Source organism: Lynx rufus, unplaced genomic scaffold (assembly GCF_022079265.1).
Source record: "Lynx rufus isolate CCGP_SWC_20201006 ecotype Redwood Valley unplaced genomic scaffold, mLynRuf1.p SCAF_9, whole genome shotgun sequence".
Classification (NCBI taxonomy): Eukaryota; Metazoa; Chordata; class Mammalia; order Carnivora; family Felidae; genus Lynx; species Lynx rufus.
The window spans coordinates 15,991,450-16,009,532 of NW_025814897.1; the positions used below are offsets into that span (position 1 = coordinate 15,991,450).

Sequence of the window (18,083 nt, forward strand, 5' to 3'; positions counted from 1 at the left end):
AGATGTGAAAGCTAGTGGTTTTCTCTATGAAAAACGTGATGTTAGAGTACCAAACAGAACATGATACCCTTCCTAAGAAAGAGTACCCAGACTAAGTAGTTTGTTGTGCCCAATTCCCAATTATCCGAAGCAATGTAGAATTCTTTATCCAGTATAAACATTTATTTATCCAGTATAAACTGATTTCACCCATTATTGACTTTCAGGCTCTAAGAAAATTTCTCAGTAATGATAAAATACATAACCATGTGTTTTTGAGTACTTGCTATGTAAACTTTTTAGATTTGTATGTAAGCAAATAATACAATTGATAATTCTTTACTACTAAAGGTTATTTACATATGTGTTTAGGCACAATAAAAAATAAATTACCATACAAAAGTTCTCTTTAGGAAAAAGATACTGAACAACAGGGTCATATTAACCCCTGAATATTTAGCCAAGACACAAGCTACAAGTTTTGCTGAAAAGATTTTCCTTGAGGTTTTAACTACTTCATTACACTTTTGGGACACCATTCAGGCCATCTGTTTGAAAAAATATTGTTATTTTCAAAGGTTGAATTATGGAGAAAAGTAGAAAATGTAATTTAAAAGTAAGATAGACCTGAAAGCCAACTTTTAGTTTTGGGGCACCTGGGTGGCTCAGTCGGTTAAACATCTGACTTCAGCTCAGGTCATGATCTCATAGTTCCTAAGTTCAGGCCCCACATCGCACTGCACTGACAGCGTGGGCCCTGCTTCGAATCCTGTCTCCCCTCTCTCTCTGCCCCTCCCCCGCTAGCTTGTACTCTCTCTCAAATAATAATAATAAATACTTTTAATGTAACTTTTAGTTTCCAAATTGGGTGTGAAAATTTTACTTTTTTCGTGTAAAAGGCAAAATGAGATAGGTAGAGAATGAATGCAGAATCAAGGTTCATATGAATATTGTACCAATTTTTCTAAAAATACTAGAAAAAATATTCAAAGTTCAGCATATTTAAATACAGATAACCTATTTGAAAATTCCAGTTTGTTAAAAGAAAGAACATCTTTGGCCCAGTCAGTGAAAACTGAAGTTATTAGGCTATAAAGATGGGGCAGGGGTGGGGGCAACTAAACTTTCAGATGTTTTCTATTTTTTTAATAAATGCTGCTATTGGGGCGCCTGGGTGGCGCAGTCGGTTAAGCGTCCGACTTCAGCCAGGTCACGATCTCGCGGTCCGTGAGTTCGAGCCCCGCGTCGGGCTCTGGGCTGATGGCTCAGAGCCTGGAGCCTGTTTCCCATTCTGTGTCTCCCTCTCTCTCTGGCCCTCCCCCGTTCATGCTCTGTCTCTCTCTCTCTGTCCCAAAAATAAATAAACGTTGAAAAAAAAAAAAAAAAAATTTAAAAAAAAAAAAAAATAAATGCTGCTATAACTTAAGTTTGGAAAGACACTGGGAGGCTAAACACTTTTGAAAAAGCACTTTGCTTTCCATAGCCTACTTATAAAGTTTGCTGTCTCTACTGGCATAAGGGAAGAAAGAATAAAGTTGGTTTCATATTGTTAGTTTTGGTATTTCTTTGCCCCATACCAAATCCTCCCTCCCTCAAAACAAGCAAATAAAATAATATAAAGAAAAGGAAAGGAAAGGGAAAAAAAATAATCTCATCCAGTTCTCGGAGCTTTATAGAACACTGTACAAAATTATCATCACTTAGGCTTGATTTTTTTCACCAGCCCTAAATTTTTATAGTCATAATATACTATTCCAGAACCTTCTGTGTAACTGCTTGATGATTCCACTCTGCAAAAGAGCACAGATTTTGCTCTGTTGTTATAACTGAACAGTAAGCTGAACAGTATCCACTGCTCACGGAAGACTTGCTCTGTTGGTTGTTTTTTCGGAACACAGAGAAAAAAGGTGACAAGTGATTCATCCTGAGGTGGCATTTGTCAATCCATAAGCATTTACATAAACTCTTCTAGCTACTCTGTGATTTAGATTTGTGCTAATTATAAATGTGGGATCAACCAAAACAGACAATCATCTGGGATACTGAAAGAAATTCAATAAAACAAGATGTGTCCCATACTCAAGGAGAGCCATAAAAATCAAACTGTTGAAGAACGGGATTTAGGGTTTCCTGTTAATTGATCAAAAACGGCAGAGAGAATTGGCTCATCTTTTAGTTGAGACTGAGAAGGAAAAAGTAAACACATTAACCTTAGTAGCAAGAGTGCTGCTCTGAAGAAACTAATACGTTAAAGGAAATGTCATGACTGACAAGATGGCTTTCATCTCATTTGACACCAATGGGCGTGCATACAATTAATAATCCCCAAGGAGTGTTCAAGGGCAAAAATGTAGTTTCTCAGTATAAAAAGCTCATGAGCATTTGAAAAGTATTTGCACTCTGAAATTAAATAAAACCGTAGTGATGGGCTGTGTGTGAGTCTCCCGGTATCAGCTCAAGGGGGCCCTGGGCCTATGCTGGCTCCAGAGAGACGTTGTTTCTCTGGGTGGTTATGTACTGCAGGGCTGGTTGGAAGACAAGTCACAACTGGTAAAGCCAAAGAAAAGCTTCCATTAACTTCAGCTTATCCTAGGGTGCTTGTTCTTGGGAATCTTCAGCTTCCTGAAATACAGAAGTTTAAATGGATTATTCACGTGGGAAGAGTGCATAGAGGTAACGTGGAATTCCAAATTACATCTATTTTATCGAATGTGCTGTCCACTGTGAAGGAAACTATTCTTAAACGTACTTGTTCTCCTTCTAATTCAACTTTTAGAAGATGTTTCCCGTTCCTTAACTACATAGCTCTCAGTGTCCTTAATTCATAGCTTCTGCCTTGCACAGACACTCAGATGATCTATAGCTCGATCACACACATGCATGCCTTCTCTCTCTCTCTCTCTCTCTCTCTCTCTCTGCCCCTCCCCCACTCTTTTATATAAAAAAAATCAAGCACACAGAAGAATAGAAAAGACTGTGTATAGAATTCACCTGTCACCTAATTTTAAAGCATTTTTTGCCTTATTTTCCCAATATTTATTTGGTACTTTATTATATATAAATACATATATAAATTTATATATAACAAATGTATATATGTATTTATTTATATATAATAAAAAAACAAATAAATATAGGGAAAATAAATTTATATATAACAAATGTATATATAAATTTACATATAATAAATATATATAAATACATATTTAAAATAGGAACATTTTCCTCTATAACCACAATACCTTTATTATACCTAATAAAATTAACAGTAATTCCCTAATATTATCCATATTCAAATTTTCATATTCAAGACTCCCAATTGTCCCCCTCCTAATCTTTTTACAACTACTTTGTTCAAACTAGTATCCATCCAGTCAGGACATCCCGTCACAATGCACTTGATCATGTGAGTTCCTTAAAATTTCTTCTCATCTCAGGGCGCTTGGGTGGCTCAGTTAGTTAAGCATCTGACTTCGGCTCAGGTCATGACCTCACAGTTCATGGGTTAGAGCCCATGGGTTGAGTTCATGGGTTTGAGCTGCCCGCTGTCAGTGCAGAGCCTGCTTGGGATTCTCTCTCTCTTCCTCTCTCTCACTCTGCCCCTCTCCCCCTCTCTCTCTCTCAAAATAAGTAAACTTTTTTAAAAGTTTCTTTTCATCTCCATCTTCATTTTCCATGACCCAGACTTGCTAGAGAGTCTTCTTGGTTTTTTTGTCTTTGTTTATTTTATTTTTAATGTTTGTTTATTTTTGAGAGAGAGACAGAGCGTGAATGGGGAAGAGGCAAAGAGAGGGAGACAGAGAATCCAAAGCAGGCTCCAGGCTCTGAGCTGTCAGCACACAGCCCAACGTGGGGTTCGAACTCATGAACTGTGAGATCATGACCTGAGCCAAAGTCAGACATTTTAACGGACTGAGCCACCCAGGTGCCCCAAGAATCTGCTTGGTTTTTAAAAGACAATAGCCCTTGGTAAAATCTCTCTGATACCAAATTTGTTCTTCTGGGTTTACAATAGAATCATTTTTCTCCATATTCGATTTTATAAGTCCTTGAGACTTTTCACTGAGACTTTAGGCTACAAAAATATGACTCTTTTTGAAAATAATAATAGCAGGCCTATTTCAGAGAATAGAAAAAATTCTGATCATATGAAAAATAAGTCATCGTATTTTTTAAGCATAATAAGCCTGAAAACTGGTAAAATAAAATTACACACTACTAAAATGGGATTCATATTCCCAATAACTAGATGAAAGGAGTTGAAATCAATTCCAAATAGTATAAAAGTTCTCCTGCTAAAATGTCAGGCCATGTCAGGGTTCCTGGGTGGCTCAGTTGGTTAAGCATCCAACTTTGGCTCAGGTCATGATCTCACAGTTCAACAGTTTAAGCCCAATGTCGGGCTCTGTGCTGACAGCTCAGAGTCTGGAGCCTGCTTCCGATTCTGTGTCTCCCTCTCTCTCTGCCCCTCCCCCGCTCATGCTCTCTCTCTGTCTCTCTCTCTCTCTCAAAAATAAATAAACGTGAAAAAAATTTAATAAATAAAAAATAAAGATTTATTTACATGTTGAAAGTTAATCTATTATTCGTGGTCATGGTAAACATAACCACAAAGCCTCAGATAATCTTAGAATTTTCCATCTTCAACGGCAGTAGGGTCTAACTCCCTCATCCTTTGCACAAAACATACTGAGAGGGGAAGCCATCCATAACGCTAATAGAAGACTTTCATCTCCCTGACCCAGCTCCTCTAACTTCACGTAGAAAACACCTAACAGTCCTAAAATCTGGAGGATCCACATTAGAGATGGGCCAGACAAGGAAGCTAAGGAAAGAAATCAACTCATTTATGAACCTCACCATCTAAGAATGTCAGTCTGCGTCTTCTAAATAAACAGAGACCTTTTTATCTTGGTTGAGCCTTTCCTCTTCTTTTCTGTAACAAAGAAGCAGAAACTAATGTTAACAAGCAAGGGAGGTTAAAAAAAAAAAAAAGCAAGGGAGGCAAATCTTACAAAGCTGCGGTTGATGTATTTTCTCCCATGTTTTGTGTAGAATTATATGCATCTGGGAATAGATCCAAAGTTACCACTAGTGCCGTCTAAAAATACACATGCTTCCACATGACCCTGGGTATCTGAACTTTGACATGTTTGAGAATATTTTTGGAGGGAAATACAATTTGGGAACTTGAATAAACCTTAGTTTATCATTAGTATGCTGCCTCTAATTGCATTCCTTATTCAGAAAATACAAAGTTTTATGTTGACCTAGAAGTCATCTTTATTGCTTATATTCTATTCAAGCCCTAACCTCAGAGTTGGGCTCATTGAGCTTCTTCAAATCAATTCCATTTTACTCCAGTAAATATTACTTGCGGGAAAAAAAGTGATGGTGCTGGGACAACTCAAGGACTTCAACTGCAAAAGGATGAATTTGGACTCCCACTTCACTCCATGTGCAAAAATTAACTCAACATGAACCAAAGACCTACTGTAAGAGTTAAAACTGTAAAGCTCTTAGAAGAAAACATAAACTTTCATGACTTTGGATTAGGCAATGGATTCTTTTTTTTTTTTTTAATGTTTATTTTTATTTTTGAGAAAGAGAAACACAGAGTGCGAGTTGGGGGATGACAGAAAGAGGAGACACAGAATCTGAAACAGGCTCCAGGCTCTGAGCTGTCAGCACAGAGCCCGACGCGGGCTCGAACTCACGAACACTGAGATCATGACCTGAGCCAAACTCAGATGCTTAACACTTAATCCTGGCACCCCGGCATCAGATTCTTAGATATGACACCAATAGCAGAAGCAACACAAGAAAAAAATAGATAAATTATACTTCATCAAAACTAAAAAGTTCTGTGCTCCAGAGGACATGAAAAAGAAAGTGAAAGGGCAACCCACAAAGGACAAATAACCCAATTTTAAATGGGCAAGATATTTGAATAGATAGATCTCCAAATAAGATATACAAATGGCCAATAAACACGGCAAGATGCTCAACATCATTAGTCATTAAGAAAATGCAAATCCAAACCTCAGGGAGATAACACTCCACACCCATCCGCTGGCTATCATCAAAAGGCCAAACAATAACAAGGGTTGTCAAGGATATGGACAAATTGGAATGTTGCTGGTGGAAATATACGATGGTGTAACTGTTTTGTAAAACAGTCTGGCAACGCTCCAAAAAGGTTAACAGAGTAACCATACATTCCAGCAATTCCACTCCTAGGTATAATATACCCACGAAAACTGAAAACATGCCTACACAAAAATTTATAAATAAATATTCATAGCACCATTAGTCGTGTTGGCCAAAGAGCAGAGAAAATCTAAATGTCCATCGAATGAATGGATAAGCAAACTGTGGTATATACATGCAATGGAATATTACACAGCCATAAAAAGGAACGAAGTGCCATACGTGGACGAACGTTGAAAATATTATACTAAGTCAAGAAGCAGACATAAAAGGCCACATCGGATGATTCTCCATTTATACGAAATGTCCAGAATAGGTGTACGAATGCTGGCCATACTGCCTCCACCTTTGCCCTACCGTCTTGCTGTTGTCTGCTCGATGACCTCGTCAGGGATACATGTTCTAGAGTAATGTATAAGATGTAAAAGGTTAATGTACAAACTCTAGGCTCACCTTCTAAAACCAGAATGTCCAGGGAATCTGTTCTGGATTTCAATGGGCCCATTAAGACACCAGTGCAGATAACATAGTTTTCTGCAAACGCATGGATGGTGCCATAAGGTCTGCTAGACATTAGCCACCAGTCACGCATATGCAAACACGCCCCCGCACGTGTCCAGCTCCTTTAAAACCAGTAAGCTAAAACGCAGGGCTTCTGAGGAGACTGGCTGCGCAGCTGTCCAGATGGCGGTCCTCCTGATCCTCCCTGGCAGGAAGTCACTTAACATAGAACTCTGCGTATTCTGTATCTCTTCCAGTTTCAGAGTGCCTTCTCAGTCGGGGGGGGGGGGCACTTTACGTTCTCCTTGCCTTCGAACAACAGGCAAATCCATGGAGACAGAAAGCAGATCAGTAGTTGTCAGGGGCAGGTGGAAGTGGAAAATAAATAGTGATGGCTAAAACGTATGAAGTTCCTTCGGGGGGTGATGAAAATTCTGGAATTAGTGGTGATGGTTATGTAACTTGGTGAACATTAAAAAGACAAATTTTTATGATAGGTAAATTTCATCTCAAAAAATATATATTTTTTGAGCACCTTATATCAGCATGGCTGACTCTCCTAGGCACTGACTCACGATGCCCCTGCTGCCTGCCCAGCAGATTTTACAAATATACACTTTACATTAAAAAGTAAGGAATAGCAGGGGCGCCTGGGCGGCTCAGTCGGTTAAGTGTATGACTTCGGCTCTGGTCGTGATCTCACAGTCTGTGGGTTTGAGCCCCGCGTCGGGCTCTGTGCTGACAGCTCAGAGCCTGGAGCCTGCTTCAGATTCTGTGTCTCCCTCTCCCTCTGCCACTCCCTTGCTTGTGCTCTGTCTCTCAAAAATGAATAAATGTTAAAAAATTTTTTTTAAAGTAAGAAATATCCTAAAAAAGCTTCACATAAGCAGATTTTGACAATATCAAATCCTCCATAATAAAGAAAGCCTCTAATGAAATCTTCTATACAATTAAGAAAGCTTTGGGGCGCCTGGGTGGCGCAGTCGGTTAAGCGTCCGACTTCAGCCAGGTCACGATCTCGCGGTCCGTGAGTTCGAGCCCCGCGTCGGGCTCTGGGCTGATGGCTCAGAGCCTGGAGCCTGTTTCCGGTTCTGTGTCTCCCTCTCTCTCTGCCCCTCCCCCGTTCATGCTCTGTCTCTCTCTGTCCCAAAAATAAATAAACGTTGAAAAAAAAAATTTTTTTAAAAAGAAAGCTTTTGTGAAGTTACCAGATCACACCCTACTTTCTCCATCCTGTGAATCTGAATTCTTTTATAAGATTTACTCGGAGGGAAAAACATCTGTTCAACAATCATTTTGCCCAAGTGTAAAATACCAAGAGTCACGACAGAAGAGTGTTAGAAGAAGACTGCCCAGAACTGCCCAGCCTTACGATTTTATCTCCACCACTTTATGAGCTCTTTCGGCCCATCGCTTTTTCCGGAAATGCTGGACGAGGACCACCACGATTACTATTATGACCATCAGGGCACAGGCAGAGCCAATGGCCAGAGCCAGGAAGTAGATCTCAGAGAAGCGTACTGTAAGGACAAAAAGAGGATGTCATGATTCTAAAAAGAGAAAGAAGGGGCGCCTGGGTGGCGCAGTCGGTTAAGCGTCCGACTTCAGCCAGGTCACGATCTCACAGTCTGGGAGTTCGAGCCCCGCGTCAGGCTCTGGGCTGATGGCTCAGAGCCTGGAGCCTGTTTCCGATTCTGTGTCTCCCTCTGTCTCTGCCCCTCCCCCGTTCATGCTCTGTCTCTCTCCGTCCCAAAAATAAATAAACGTTGAAAAAAAAAATTTAAAAAAAAAAAAAAAAAAAAAAAAGAGAAAGAATATGATGAAACCTAACGATATAAGAGGGATGTAGTTTCAGCATTAAATGGAATCTTCCTTTCTCCTACCATACGACCTTGTGAACTCTAGCAGCAGTAAGGAAGCTATGAAGGCTACTCTCGTGGTTCTCAAACTATGGTCCCAGAAGTAATAGCAGCACTCTGCAGAACTTTGAAATGCAAATCATCAGGGCCACCTCAACCTCCTGAATTGTAGGTGGGGCCCAGCAATCTGTTTTAACCTGTCTGTCCTCCAGGTGATTCTGATGCTAAGATTCCGAGAACCACGGAGCCAGTAAACCACCCAGTAGGGTAAGGTTATTGCTGACCTAGCCAAACCCAGCGTCCAAACTGTTTCTCCTAGATTCCCTCTCACCTCTGGCATTCATCCGGTCATTTATCCAGATTTATTAAGGGCCTACTATGTTCAGACATTGCAATGGAAATACAAAGCCAAAAAAGACGTTACCTTCAAGGAACTCATACCCACTGGGAAGATAGGCAAGTAAATCTGTAACTATAGTCCAGCAGATAAAATGATGCAAGACGGAACCCAGTGGGAAAGGTCCCTAACACCAGGCAGAGTCTGTGAAGTCTGGGTCTCCTGCCTTTTAGTTTAATTTTTTTAATGTTTATTTATTTTTGAGACAGAGAGAGACAGAGTGCAAGCAGGGGAGGGGCAGAGAGAAAGGGAGACACAGAATCCGAAGCAGGCCCCAGGCTCTGAGCTGTCAGCACGGACCCAGACGCGGGGCTCGAACTCACAAACCGTGAGATCATGACCTGAGCTGAAGGCAGACACTTAAACCCACTGAGCCACCCAGGTGCCCTGATTTCTGACTAAAACTTCAATAAACCCTCAGAGCCAGGAAGGACTTTAGAAAACGTCTAGCCCAGAAGTTCCCAGCCTGGAGTCTGTGAAAGAGGATGGGAAGAGAGCCGGGTCACAAGCCCACAAACTCTGCGTCATAGTGTGTGTATGTGTACATTTTTGTGGGAAGCAGAGCCACGACTTTCCTTAGGTTCTCAGGGTGGTGACCACAATACGTTTAAGAACATGTGTTCTTGTCCAACCTGCTCCTGCAGGTTACACGCAGATGAATTCAGAAACTGAGGTCCAAAGACATTCCATTACGTCTTTTGGTACTCAACTGACTTCTCCAAGGTCACGCAGCCCTACTGATGGAGCCCTGAAGGATGATACTAGGAATGAAAGGAGGAAATCCTACTACTCTACAGGTAGTAATATCATGTGTGAGTTAAGAGCACCCGCCAGAGACAGCTGGGTGAAAATACCAGCTCTACAATTTACTAGCTATGTGATTTGGGGTAATTAACTTCTTTGAGCCTCAGTTTCCTCAATGTATCAAACAGAGACAACAATATTCATTTATTGAATTCTTATTTAGAAAAAGACATTCGTATCCATTGGTTCCACGCTGTGCCCACACATAATAAACACTCACTGTATGGTAGTTATTATAATTTTCCGTGCAAAAAAAAAAAAAAAAGGTTTTTTTGGTGCAATTCAGAGTTTGGGGAATTTTTACATTCATTGTCTCATTTTTCCTTCACCATAAGCCTCGCTAGATTATTCTCACTGTAAGGAAAGGAAAAAAAGATTTATTGCCAACTGGTAAATGATAGCAGTGATTCCAGCCCAGATTTACAACTCCTAAGTTTTATGGTCTTATCTGCACAGCTTCCGGGTTTTCCTTTTTATTTTTTTCCCTTCTTTTTATTTTATTTTATTTCTTTAATATAATTTATTGTCAAATTGGCTTCCCTACAACACCCAGTGCTCCGGGTTTTCCTTTATAAGATTGCAAGCACTACAATGCATTAGTCTAGAGTACAGTTTTGGAGTCAAAGATGCTTGGGTTTGAGTTCCAAATGATTCCATTCCCTCAGCTCCATGAATTCAGACAAACGACTTAACCTCTATGAACCTCAACTTCCTCATTAGTAAAATGTGGGGCACTAAGAGCACAAGAAACTGATGTGATATATAAAGATTAAACAACACATGCAAAGCCCCTGACACGTGGGAGGCACTCAATAAATGATCACCACCATCACTGGATCTGCAGCCTAGGGTGTAAGGATTAAGTGAGATAGTACGGGCCAAGCACAGGACAGTGCCTGACACAGAGTAGGTACTCAGTAAGTATCCTGTGAATAAATGAGTGAATGAACAGATCTATTGTTAGCCTTTTATCAGAGAACTGCTTCCTCTCCCTTTTACAATCTCAATGCCACTTCTGTAACAGATTCCGCAGTCCGCTTAACTTTCTGTTTCTTTCCACAGACAAACAAAGCCTTTCTCTTTTTACCCCAGGACTCTTCAGTCTCCCTCTGTAGATTCCAGACCCGAAGGGCTAGCCCTTCTCGCTACTCTTTCAGCCGTCACAAAAGACCACCCCTCTCCTTTCTATAAGCTCTCAAGCTTCCCAAAACCCTTTTCCCCTGTGTGACCTACCAGTGTGCACGACGCTCAGCCGAATCTCCCCTATCAGCCCATCAACGTCAGGTGGGTTCTTCACCTGGCAGGTGTATGTCCCATTGTCGTCAAACTGCAGCTTCCAGAGGATGATGGAGACGTCGTACCGCTCAGGGTTCCCGTCCCAGACCACTCGATCCTTGAAACGCCCACTCATGGGTTTGAAGGGATCCACATGGTAGTAGAATACCTACAAGGCAGAAGCGGCCAAAAGTCTTATTATTCAGCGCCGGGGCACGGAGGCTGAGAAAGGGGAGCCAGCCTCACTGCCCCACATGCAGCTCTCTTCCAAGAACCTCTTGCTTTCCCCTTGATGGACCTCTCAACTCTGCCAGTCATTCTCTGCCAAGAATCGTGTCTCAGCTTTACCCTGTGCTTATTGCTGAGAAAAAAACACAGGCAGGGCAAGGAGAAATGGACCGGCTTGTCTCCCCAACCAGGGGTCCCCAGGCCTATGACAATAATCTACTTACAAACTGCTCGGGGCCCCCATCTCGAGGACGGAAGTTCCAGGTCACTGTTAGAGCATCACCCACGGGGGCAAAGCTGGAGAAAGTGCATTTTAACCGAACATCTGTCCCGTTGACAGCCTCCAGCACTTGGGAGGTGTAAATTTCCACAGCTGCTATAGGCCAAAGGGCTACCAGAGAAAAGGAGAAAGGAAGATGCAGATTAAGAGAATTTTTGCCCACACGGCCAAGATAAATGTCTGAGTGAGTCTTGTAATGAAGTCAATGTCCCGGATCTCAAACTTACTCCACCCTGAGTCTGCATGCTCCCACTTACGTGCAACCGTGACTCAAAATACCACATGGCGAGCCTTCTCGGTGCTCTCAACTTTCTCCATAGCGCGATACCCTAGCCTCACGGTCCCCGCTCCCACACTGTTGGAACCAACTACAAACGTCGGCAGATACAATTGAAAGCACAAACAAAAATCAAAACTAATCGTAGCATGGATTAGACATGTATTCAGATGAAGCATTATGTATTGTGTGTATAATGGTCCCCTAGAAGGCAAGTTGTCCAGAAAGGGTCCTTGATTTCATACTGTCCCCAATCTTCTGCAGAAATTGAAATTAATTAAGCCCGGACAGCTTCTGTTTGTCTGCACCCCTGGAACCTTTACACCACGTGGCACTTTTTTTTTAACCAGGATATTTACATTTAGAATGTGCATATTAGGGCAGTTTCAAAATCACCGTGGGTCTCTCTCCTTAAGTTTCTCAGCTTTCCCAGGGCTGCTGAGAGTCCCAGACAAGACGCACAGAAATCCAAGCGCCTGATCCTGCCTGCAGTGGGAGGTTGAGAGTAGCCACAAAAAAAAAGGAATAAAAAAATGGTTTGTAACCTGAGATTAGAAAGCCCTCTCTGTGCCTGAATCACTAGCAGCCGAAACACACCTAAACCTGTTTGTCCAAAATCAGTTCACCAAAAACAACCCACCAACTTCGGTTTCAGCAAAGTCAAAAACTAAAGTGAACGGCAACCGTGGCTCAGGCTTCCAAGCAACACTCTTGTGACCACCTTGCAGGGTCGGCCGTGAAGGAGGAAATGGCGAGGGACCCCCTCCCCCCTCCCCGCAGCCCTTACCTGTGAGCTGCACGCCAAGGAGAAGCAGCCCAGCACGCGAAGTGCTCTTGCCATACATGAGGGAACCCAGCCCTGGCCCCAGAGACCAGACCGGGCAGACCGAGGGCTCCAACACCCTGCCAAGGCCGCTCCAGTAAGAACTGGCACCTCGTTTTCCCAGAGAGAAGAGCCAGTCCCTCACCTATGGGAACCTGAGCTCCAGTGCCTGTGACTCATCCCTGCTCCGCCGGTGCACTTTGCTGGAATGAAAGGTGGGGCCTCAGCTCCCTACGCCCTCCTCCCTTTCCTCCCTCCCGCCCTCTGCGCTGCAAGCGGTCCGCACACAGTTCCAAACTCTGCGGTCCTCTCTTGACTTTGCAGTTAATCGGCCTGGGCTCTGGCCTCTGGATGGCCTCAGAGACAGCCAGAGGTGGTGCCAGCCTGAAACTCCCAGGCTGCTTTGGTTTGGCGCACACACACACACACACACACACACACACACACCGCGCGCGCGCGCGCGCGCGCGCGCACACGATTTTTTCTAAGCAGGCTTCCTGCTCGCCTGGGAAGTGAACTGTTGCAACCACCTTGCACTGATTGCCCTTCCCAGAGCACCTCCCTGGGGCCGCTTTGGCCTGGACTGGATTCACAGAACTCCAATCAGAATTCCTTAAGACCCTCTCCAGACAAAAAGTCCTACAGCGTAGACATTTGAGCCAAATGTGACCACAAGGATCTCTGCACCTTTTCCAGCTTGTAGCTTTCCCTGAGACCCCGGGAGGGGGGGTGGGGCGGGGGGGGGGGGGAAGAAACTGACCAAACAAATGTCAGTGTTTTAATGACCCCTTCACTTGGAAGAATTTAAAGCAGCAGAACATCGTCCCTGCTCACTTACCATCTCGGTCCAGTTTGCAGGTATTTTTCTGCTTCTTTCTTCATCTCCACAATACTCCCATGAAGTGTTCCCATTTTTCCAGAGAGCCCAGGGAAGGTAAGTGATTTTCCCAAATTTGCACAGCCAACAGGTAGAAACATCAAAACTTTTCTGACTCTCAAGTCTAACGCTCTTTCTGCAAGATTATACCCGACGTGGACCAGCAGACCCAGAGGACTCTCGCAGAAAAGGTTTCCATAATAACTTTTTTGGCAGGGCCTGGGTGGCTCAGTCAGTTAAGCATCCGACTTTATACCAGGTCAGGTTGTGATCTTGTGGTTGTGAGATCGAGCCCTGCGTGGGGCTTGGCGCTGGGCATGGAGCCTGCTTGGGATTCTCTCTCTCCCTCTCTCTCTCTGTGTCTCTCTCTCAAAATAAATAAATAATCTTTGAAAGAAAAATAACATTTTTGTGCCTCAGATTTCACCTGCCAGTTTGAGGGCAGCCATCTGTCTGAAATCTGAAGAGTGGAGGAATTTAAATGAGTAAAGGTGCCTCTTTGTCTGGAAAGAGGGTGGGTAATTGTTACAGATTAATGAAGCAGCATGGCAAAACAGCAGAAGAGAAGGAAGATTCCACATGAAGTTAAGAAGCAAGCTTGACAGGAGTCCAACCCTGAACAGAAACAAATTGCCCGGATTCCCTGGATTAGCAACCTAGAAACCGGAGTGATTCATAACGTCTAGTTAAACCCTGAAACAGAGAAGTTGCCAGAAAAGGAAGGAAGGGGCAGGCTGACTAGGAAAGAGAAAAAAGAGAAAACTTCATAAAGAGGGAGGAAAAGAGAAAATTCCACCGAGGGAGAGGCAGATTGCAGAAGTGAAAAAGAAAAGCCAAAAAGAAAAGAAAAGCAGCAGGAGAAAGATGTCATGATCATGGGGCAAAAAAAAAAAAAAAAAAAAGGTAAACAACAAAACGCAGTTGTTGGGGGCGCCTGGGCGGCTCAGTCAGTTAAGCAGCCGTCTCTCGATTTCTTGATGATCTCTTGAGATCAAGCCCCGTGATAGGCTCTGTACTGAGTGTGGAACCTGCTTGGGATTCTCTCTTCCTCTCTCTCTGCCCCTCTCCCATGCCCATGTCCTCTCTCTTTCAATAAATAATAATAAATAAACAGTTTTCAATTTTTTAACGTTTATTTATTTTTCAGAGACAGAGACAAAGCGTGAGCAGGGGAGGGAGAGAGAGAGAGGGAGACACAGAATCCAAAGCAGGCTCCAGGCTCCGAGCTGTCAGCACAGAGCCCGATGCAGAACTTGAACCCACGAACTCTGAGATCATGACCTGAGTAGAAGTCGGACACTTAACCAACTGAGGTGCCCCTAAATAAACATTTTTTAAAATAAAAAAATAAAAAAGAAGAAGGGAAAGAACTGAGAAACCCAGGGGCTAACCAAATGAAGTGTTTCCTAACATGAGTATTTTATTGTGATGAGTGTTCCTGAAAATCGAGTGGCTCCTATGTCGGCCTCTAGACCAGAGATGAACCTAAAATCAGAATGCTGGGGGAATCTTCAAAATGGGGATAGGATTGGGGTGCCTGGGTGGCTCCGTCAGTTGAGCATCCGACTTCGGCTCAGCTCATGATCTCACGGTTTGTGAGTTCAAGCCCCGCGTCAGGCTCTGTGTTGACAGCTCAGAGCCTGGAACCTGCTTCAGCTTCTGTGTCTACCTCTCTCTGCCCGTCCCCTGCTCATGCTCTGTTTCTCTCTCAAAAATAAATAAACATTTAAAAAAAATTTTTTTTAAATGGTGGTAGGATAAAATAGAGGCTCTCCGGCAGTAGGTCTGTGGAGTTCAGCTCCAAGAGCCCCAAAGAAAAGGAGTTAGAGAAACTTATCCGCTTTGTTAGCCTTCAGCTTGCGGAGAAATGCAGCTCTAAAGGAAAGGGAAGTAGAGCCTGAGGTCTTGAAGTCTAGAACAAATTGCAAAATTTGGTGAGAGATAGAGTTACCAGAGAGCTCAAGGACACAGAGAAAAGCAGCAGGAGAGGAATCAGGGCAGGCAGCACTGAACAAACTGCCTGTTGTCAGGAGAAGAATCTCTCCCCCAGGTAGCCAGACGCCCTGGGTGCTGGCCGCCGGCCGTGCTCTGAAGGACAGCAGCTGCCCAGATCCCATTCTTCAGCAGGGTTCGAGTTCCTGGCTTTGTGCCCAGCGACGCCCAATTCCTTCCAGTTAGCAGGAGTGGCTCCAGAGTCATCCAGTTCCCCTCCCTGGGAGGGGAGGGAGGAGACCAAAGGCTGGACTCCTTCAGTAGAGAAAACACTGAATAAAAAGGACATTTGCCCCCGAGGGTCCCCAGGGTGGCGGTAGGCAGGACTTTGATCAAAACCGGAGGCATCTAGATAAGGCCTCTGGTGCATTTAGTGTCTCCGCGAACAAGAGAAAAGGAAGAAGGCTGTTGGAGATTAAAATGAAAAAATGAAGTTTTCAGAGCTATCACTTTTTTTCCCTAAACTTTTCCAGAGAAAATCCTGATTATCATTAAAATTGATGGCATACTCTAGTTTTCGAAGCACTTCATCTGTCCCCACCCCCTACACATTTCCTTTTTAAATATTCCTTTTTTAAAAAAGTTTATTTTGAGAGAGAGTGAGAGTAGGGAAGGGGCAGAGAGAGAGGGAGAGAGAGAGAGAATCTCAAACAGGCTCACACTGTCAGCACAGAGCCCGAAGTGGGGTTCACACTCATGAACCGTGAGCTCATGACCCAAGCCAAAGTACCACTGAGACACCCAGGCACTCCTCAAAAATATTTTAAAAAATTTTTTAAGTTTATTTATTTAGTTGGAGAGAGACAGAGCACAAGTGGAGGAGGGTAGAGAGAGAGAGGGGGAGAGAGAATCCCAAGCAGGCTCCGTGCTGTCAGCACAGAGCCCGATGTAGGGCTCGAACCCACAAACCACGAGATCATGACCTGAACTGAAACCAAGCGCTGGACGCCTAACCGACTAAGCCACCCAGGCACCCCATTAATGGATACCTAGAAACCCACTGGCCAGTTGGAAACTCACAGCGGGGGCCCAAAAGACATAAGGGACAACTGGCTTGTGTTGAAATTTGTAAAAATTGTCATCTTAACATTCAAGGCAAAATGTCTTTTTCACCACAAGATGAAATTAGCATTCAAAGCAAGGGAAACAAATGATTTCGTTCTTCGGCTGGTTCAGATAAAGGTCTGTTTACTCAAAAGTTTCTGCCCGTATGTTTTCTTATTACGAGAGATTTTATTTAATTTTTGTTATATGCTGGGCGAGCCATATAAAGTAGAATAAGATATTTCTGCCTGGGGTGGGGGTGGGGGGAATCAGAGTCCAAAGAAGATTGGGAGGTGGAGTCTTATGTTAACAAATAATTACCATATTTGTGACTTTTGCGATGGGTCCTTAGAGGACAAATAGGAATTAGAGAGAGAGAGGAGAAACAAAGCCGCTCCTTTGAAATAAACAGGGGTGGGGGGCGGAAATGTAGTCCCCACAGGGACCTACAAATGAGTTCTTAACCCAGTGCACGGGGAGGGGTGGCTGGCCAGGAGGCTGGAGAGAGAGGCTGGGTCCAGATGTTGAGGGTCCTCATTCTGCATTTTAAGGAGTATGGACTTGATCCTGACAAATACACCATTTGGAAGCGGCTGATACGTGATCCAAAAGGAGTGGAATGACTTTGGTGTTTACCGGACCAAAAAAAAAGTAATGAGGGAGGGACGCCTGGGTGGTTCAGTTAGTTAAGTGTCTGACTCTTGATTCTGGCTCAGGTCCTGATCTCACAGTCTGTGGGATCGAGACCTGCGCTGGGCTCTGCGCTGACAATATGGGTTTCTCTCTCTCCCTGTCTCTCTGCCCCTCCCCTGCATGCTGGCTCCCCTCTCCTCTCAAAAATAAACGTTAAAAAATAATAATCATAATGAGAAAGCCTTGGAACCTCAACCACCACATACTCAAACAGCTTTCTCAGAGGTCCCCTGGCCAGAATTTGAAAAGTACAAACTTCATACCCATTTTCAGATGACTCAGGGACTCCCAGCCACCCCTCCCAACAACAGTGCCCCTCTATAGCTCCTTTCTTTCTTTTTCTTTTCTTTTTTCTTTTTTTAAACTTCTGGTGAGCTTTTCACAGATGAGAGAGGGAGGTCAGAATGTCAGAGTCCTAGATGAGAGTTGAGCTCTTAGTCCAAAAGAGGAGGTGTGTTCACTTTGGTCCTCCTGGCCTTGCCTTCCCTGGAGATACTCCAAAGCAAGTCTGGATCTGAGACTGAGCTCTAATAGCTTAGAAAAACCATGCTCTCTGGCTCTCGAATCTCCCTCCTCACTGCGGCTTGTATACCTCCCCAGTAAAGCCCGGGGCTCCTTTCTTAATTATAGAGGAGGGGATCAGGCTCTTATTAACTGGCCCAGAGAAGAGACTCTGAAGTTTAACCCTTCCCTTACTCTAAAGAGCAGCTAGATGGATTTGCACAGGGCTGGAGAGATGGGTGTCTTGCAAGATAACCGAAGAACCTCCCTGTTCACCAAAGGTACTACATCGAAATAATGGGTGAGAATTTACATTTATATCCTGCTTACTAAAAAAAAATAT

The 18,083-nt window shown here is 43.5% G+C and overlaps 1 protein-coding gene across 1 annotated transcript; it reads right to left on the bottom strand.

Moving 5' to 3' along the window:
• Positions 1–1,383: 1,383 nt before the first annotated feature.
• On the bottom strand, positions 1,384–12,959 carry MPZL2 (myelin protein zero like 2). The gene is made up of 6 exons (XM_047070298.1): positions 12,598–12,959; positions 11,478–11,644; positions 10,984–11,194; positions 8,063–8,210; positions 4,840–4,915; positions 1,384–2,601 (listed from the first exon to the last, which is right to left on the bottom strand). Exons 1-5 carry the CDS (start codon positions 12,653–12,655, stop codon positions 4,852–4,854), a joined length of 648 nt encoding a protein of 215 aa, XP_046926254.1. The 5' UTR covers positions 12,656–12,959; the 3' UTR covers positions 1,384–2,601; positions 4,840–4,851.
• Between the last annotated feature and the right edge of the window lie 5,124 nt (positions 12,960–18,083).

Excerpts from the sequence above, each read along its gene's own strand:
- MPZL2 (XM_047070298.1), bottom strand. The coding sequence starts at position 12,655 with ATGTATGGCAAGAGCACTTCGCGTGCTGGGCTGCTTCTCCTTGGCGTG. Across the intron at positions 11,645-12,597 it reads CCTTGGCGTGCAGCTCACAG|CCCTTTGGCCTATAGCAGCT; the intron begins GTAAGGGCTGCG and ends TTTCTCTGGTAG. Across the intron at positions 8,211-10,983 it reads GCTGAGCGTCGTGCACACTG|TACGCTTCTCTGAGATCTAC; the intron begins GTAGGTCACACA and ends TTGTCCTTACAG.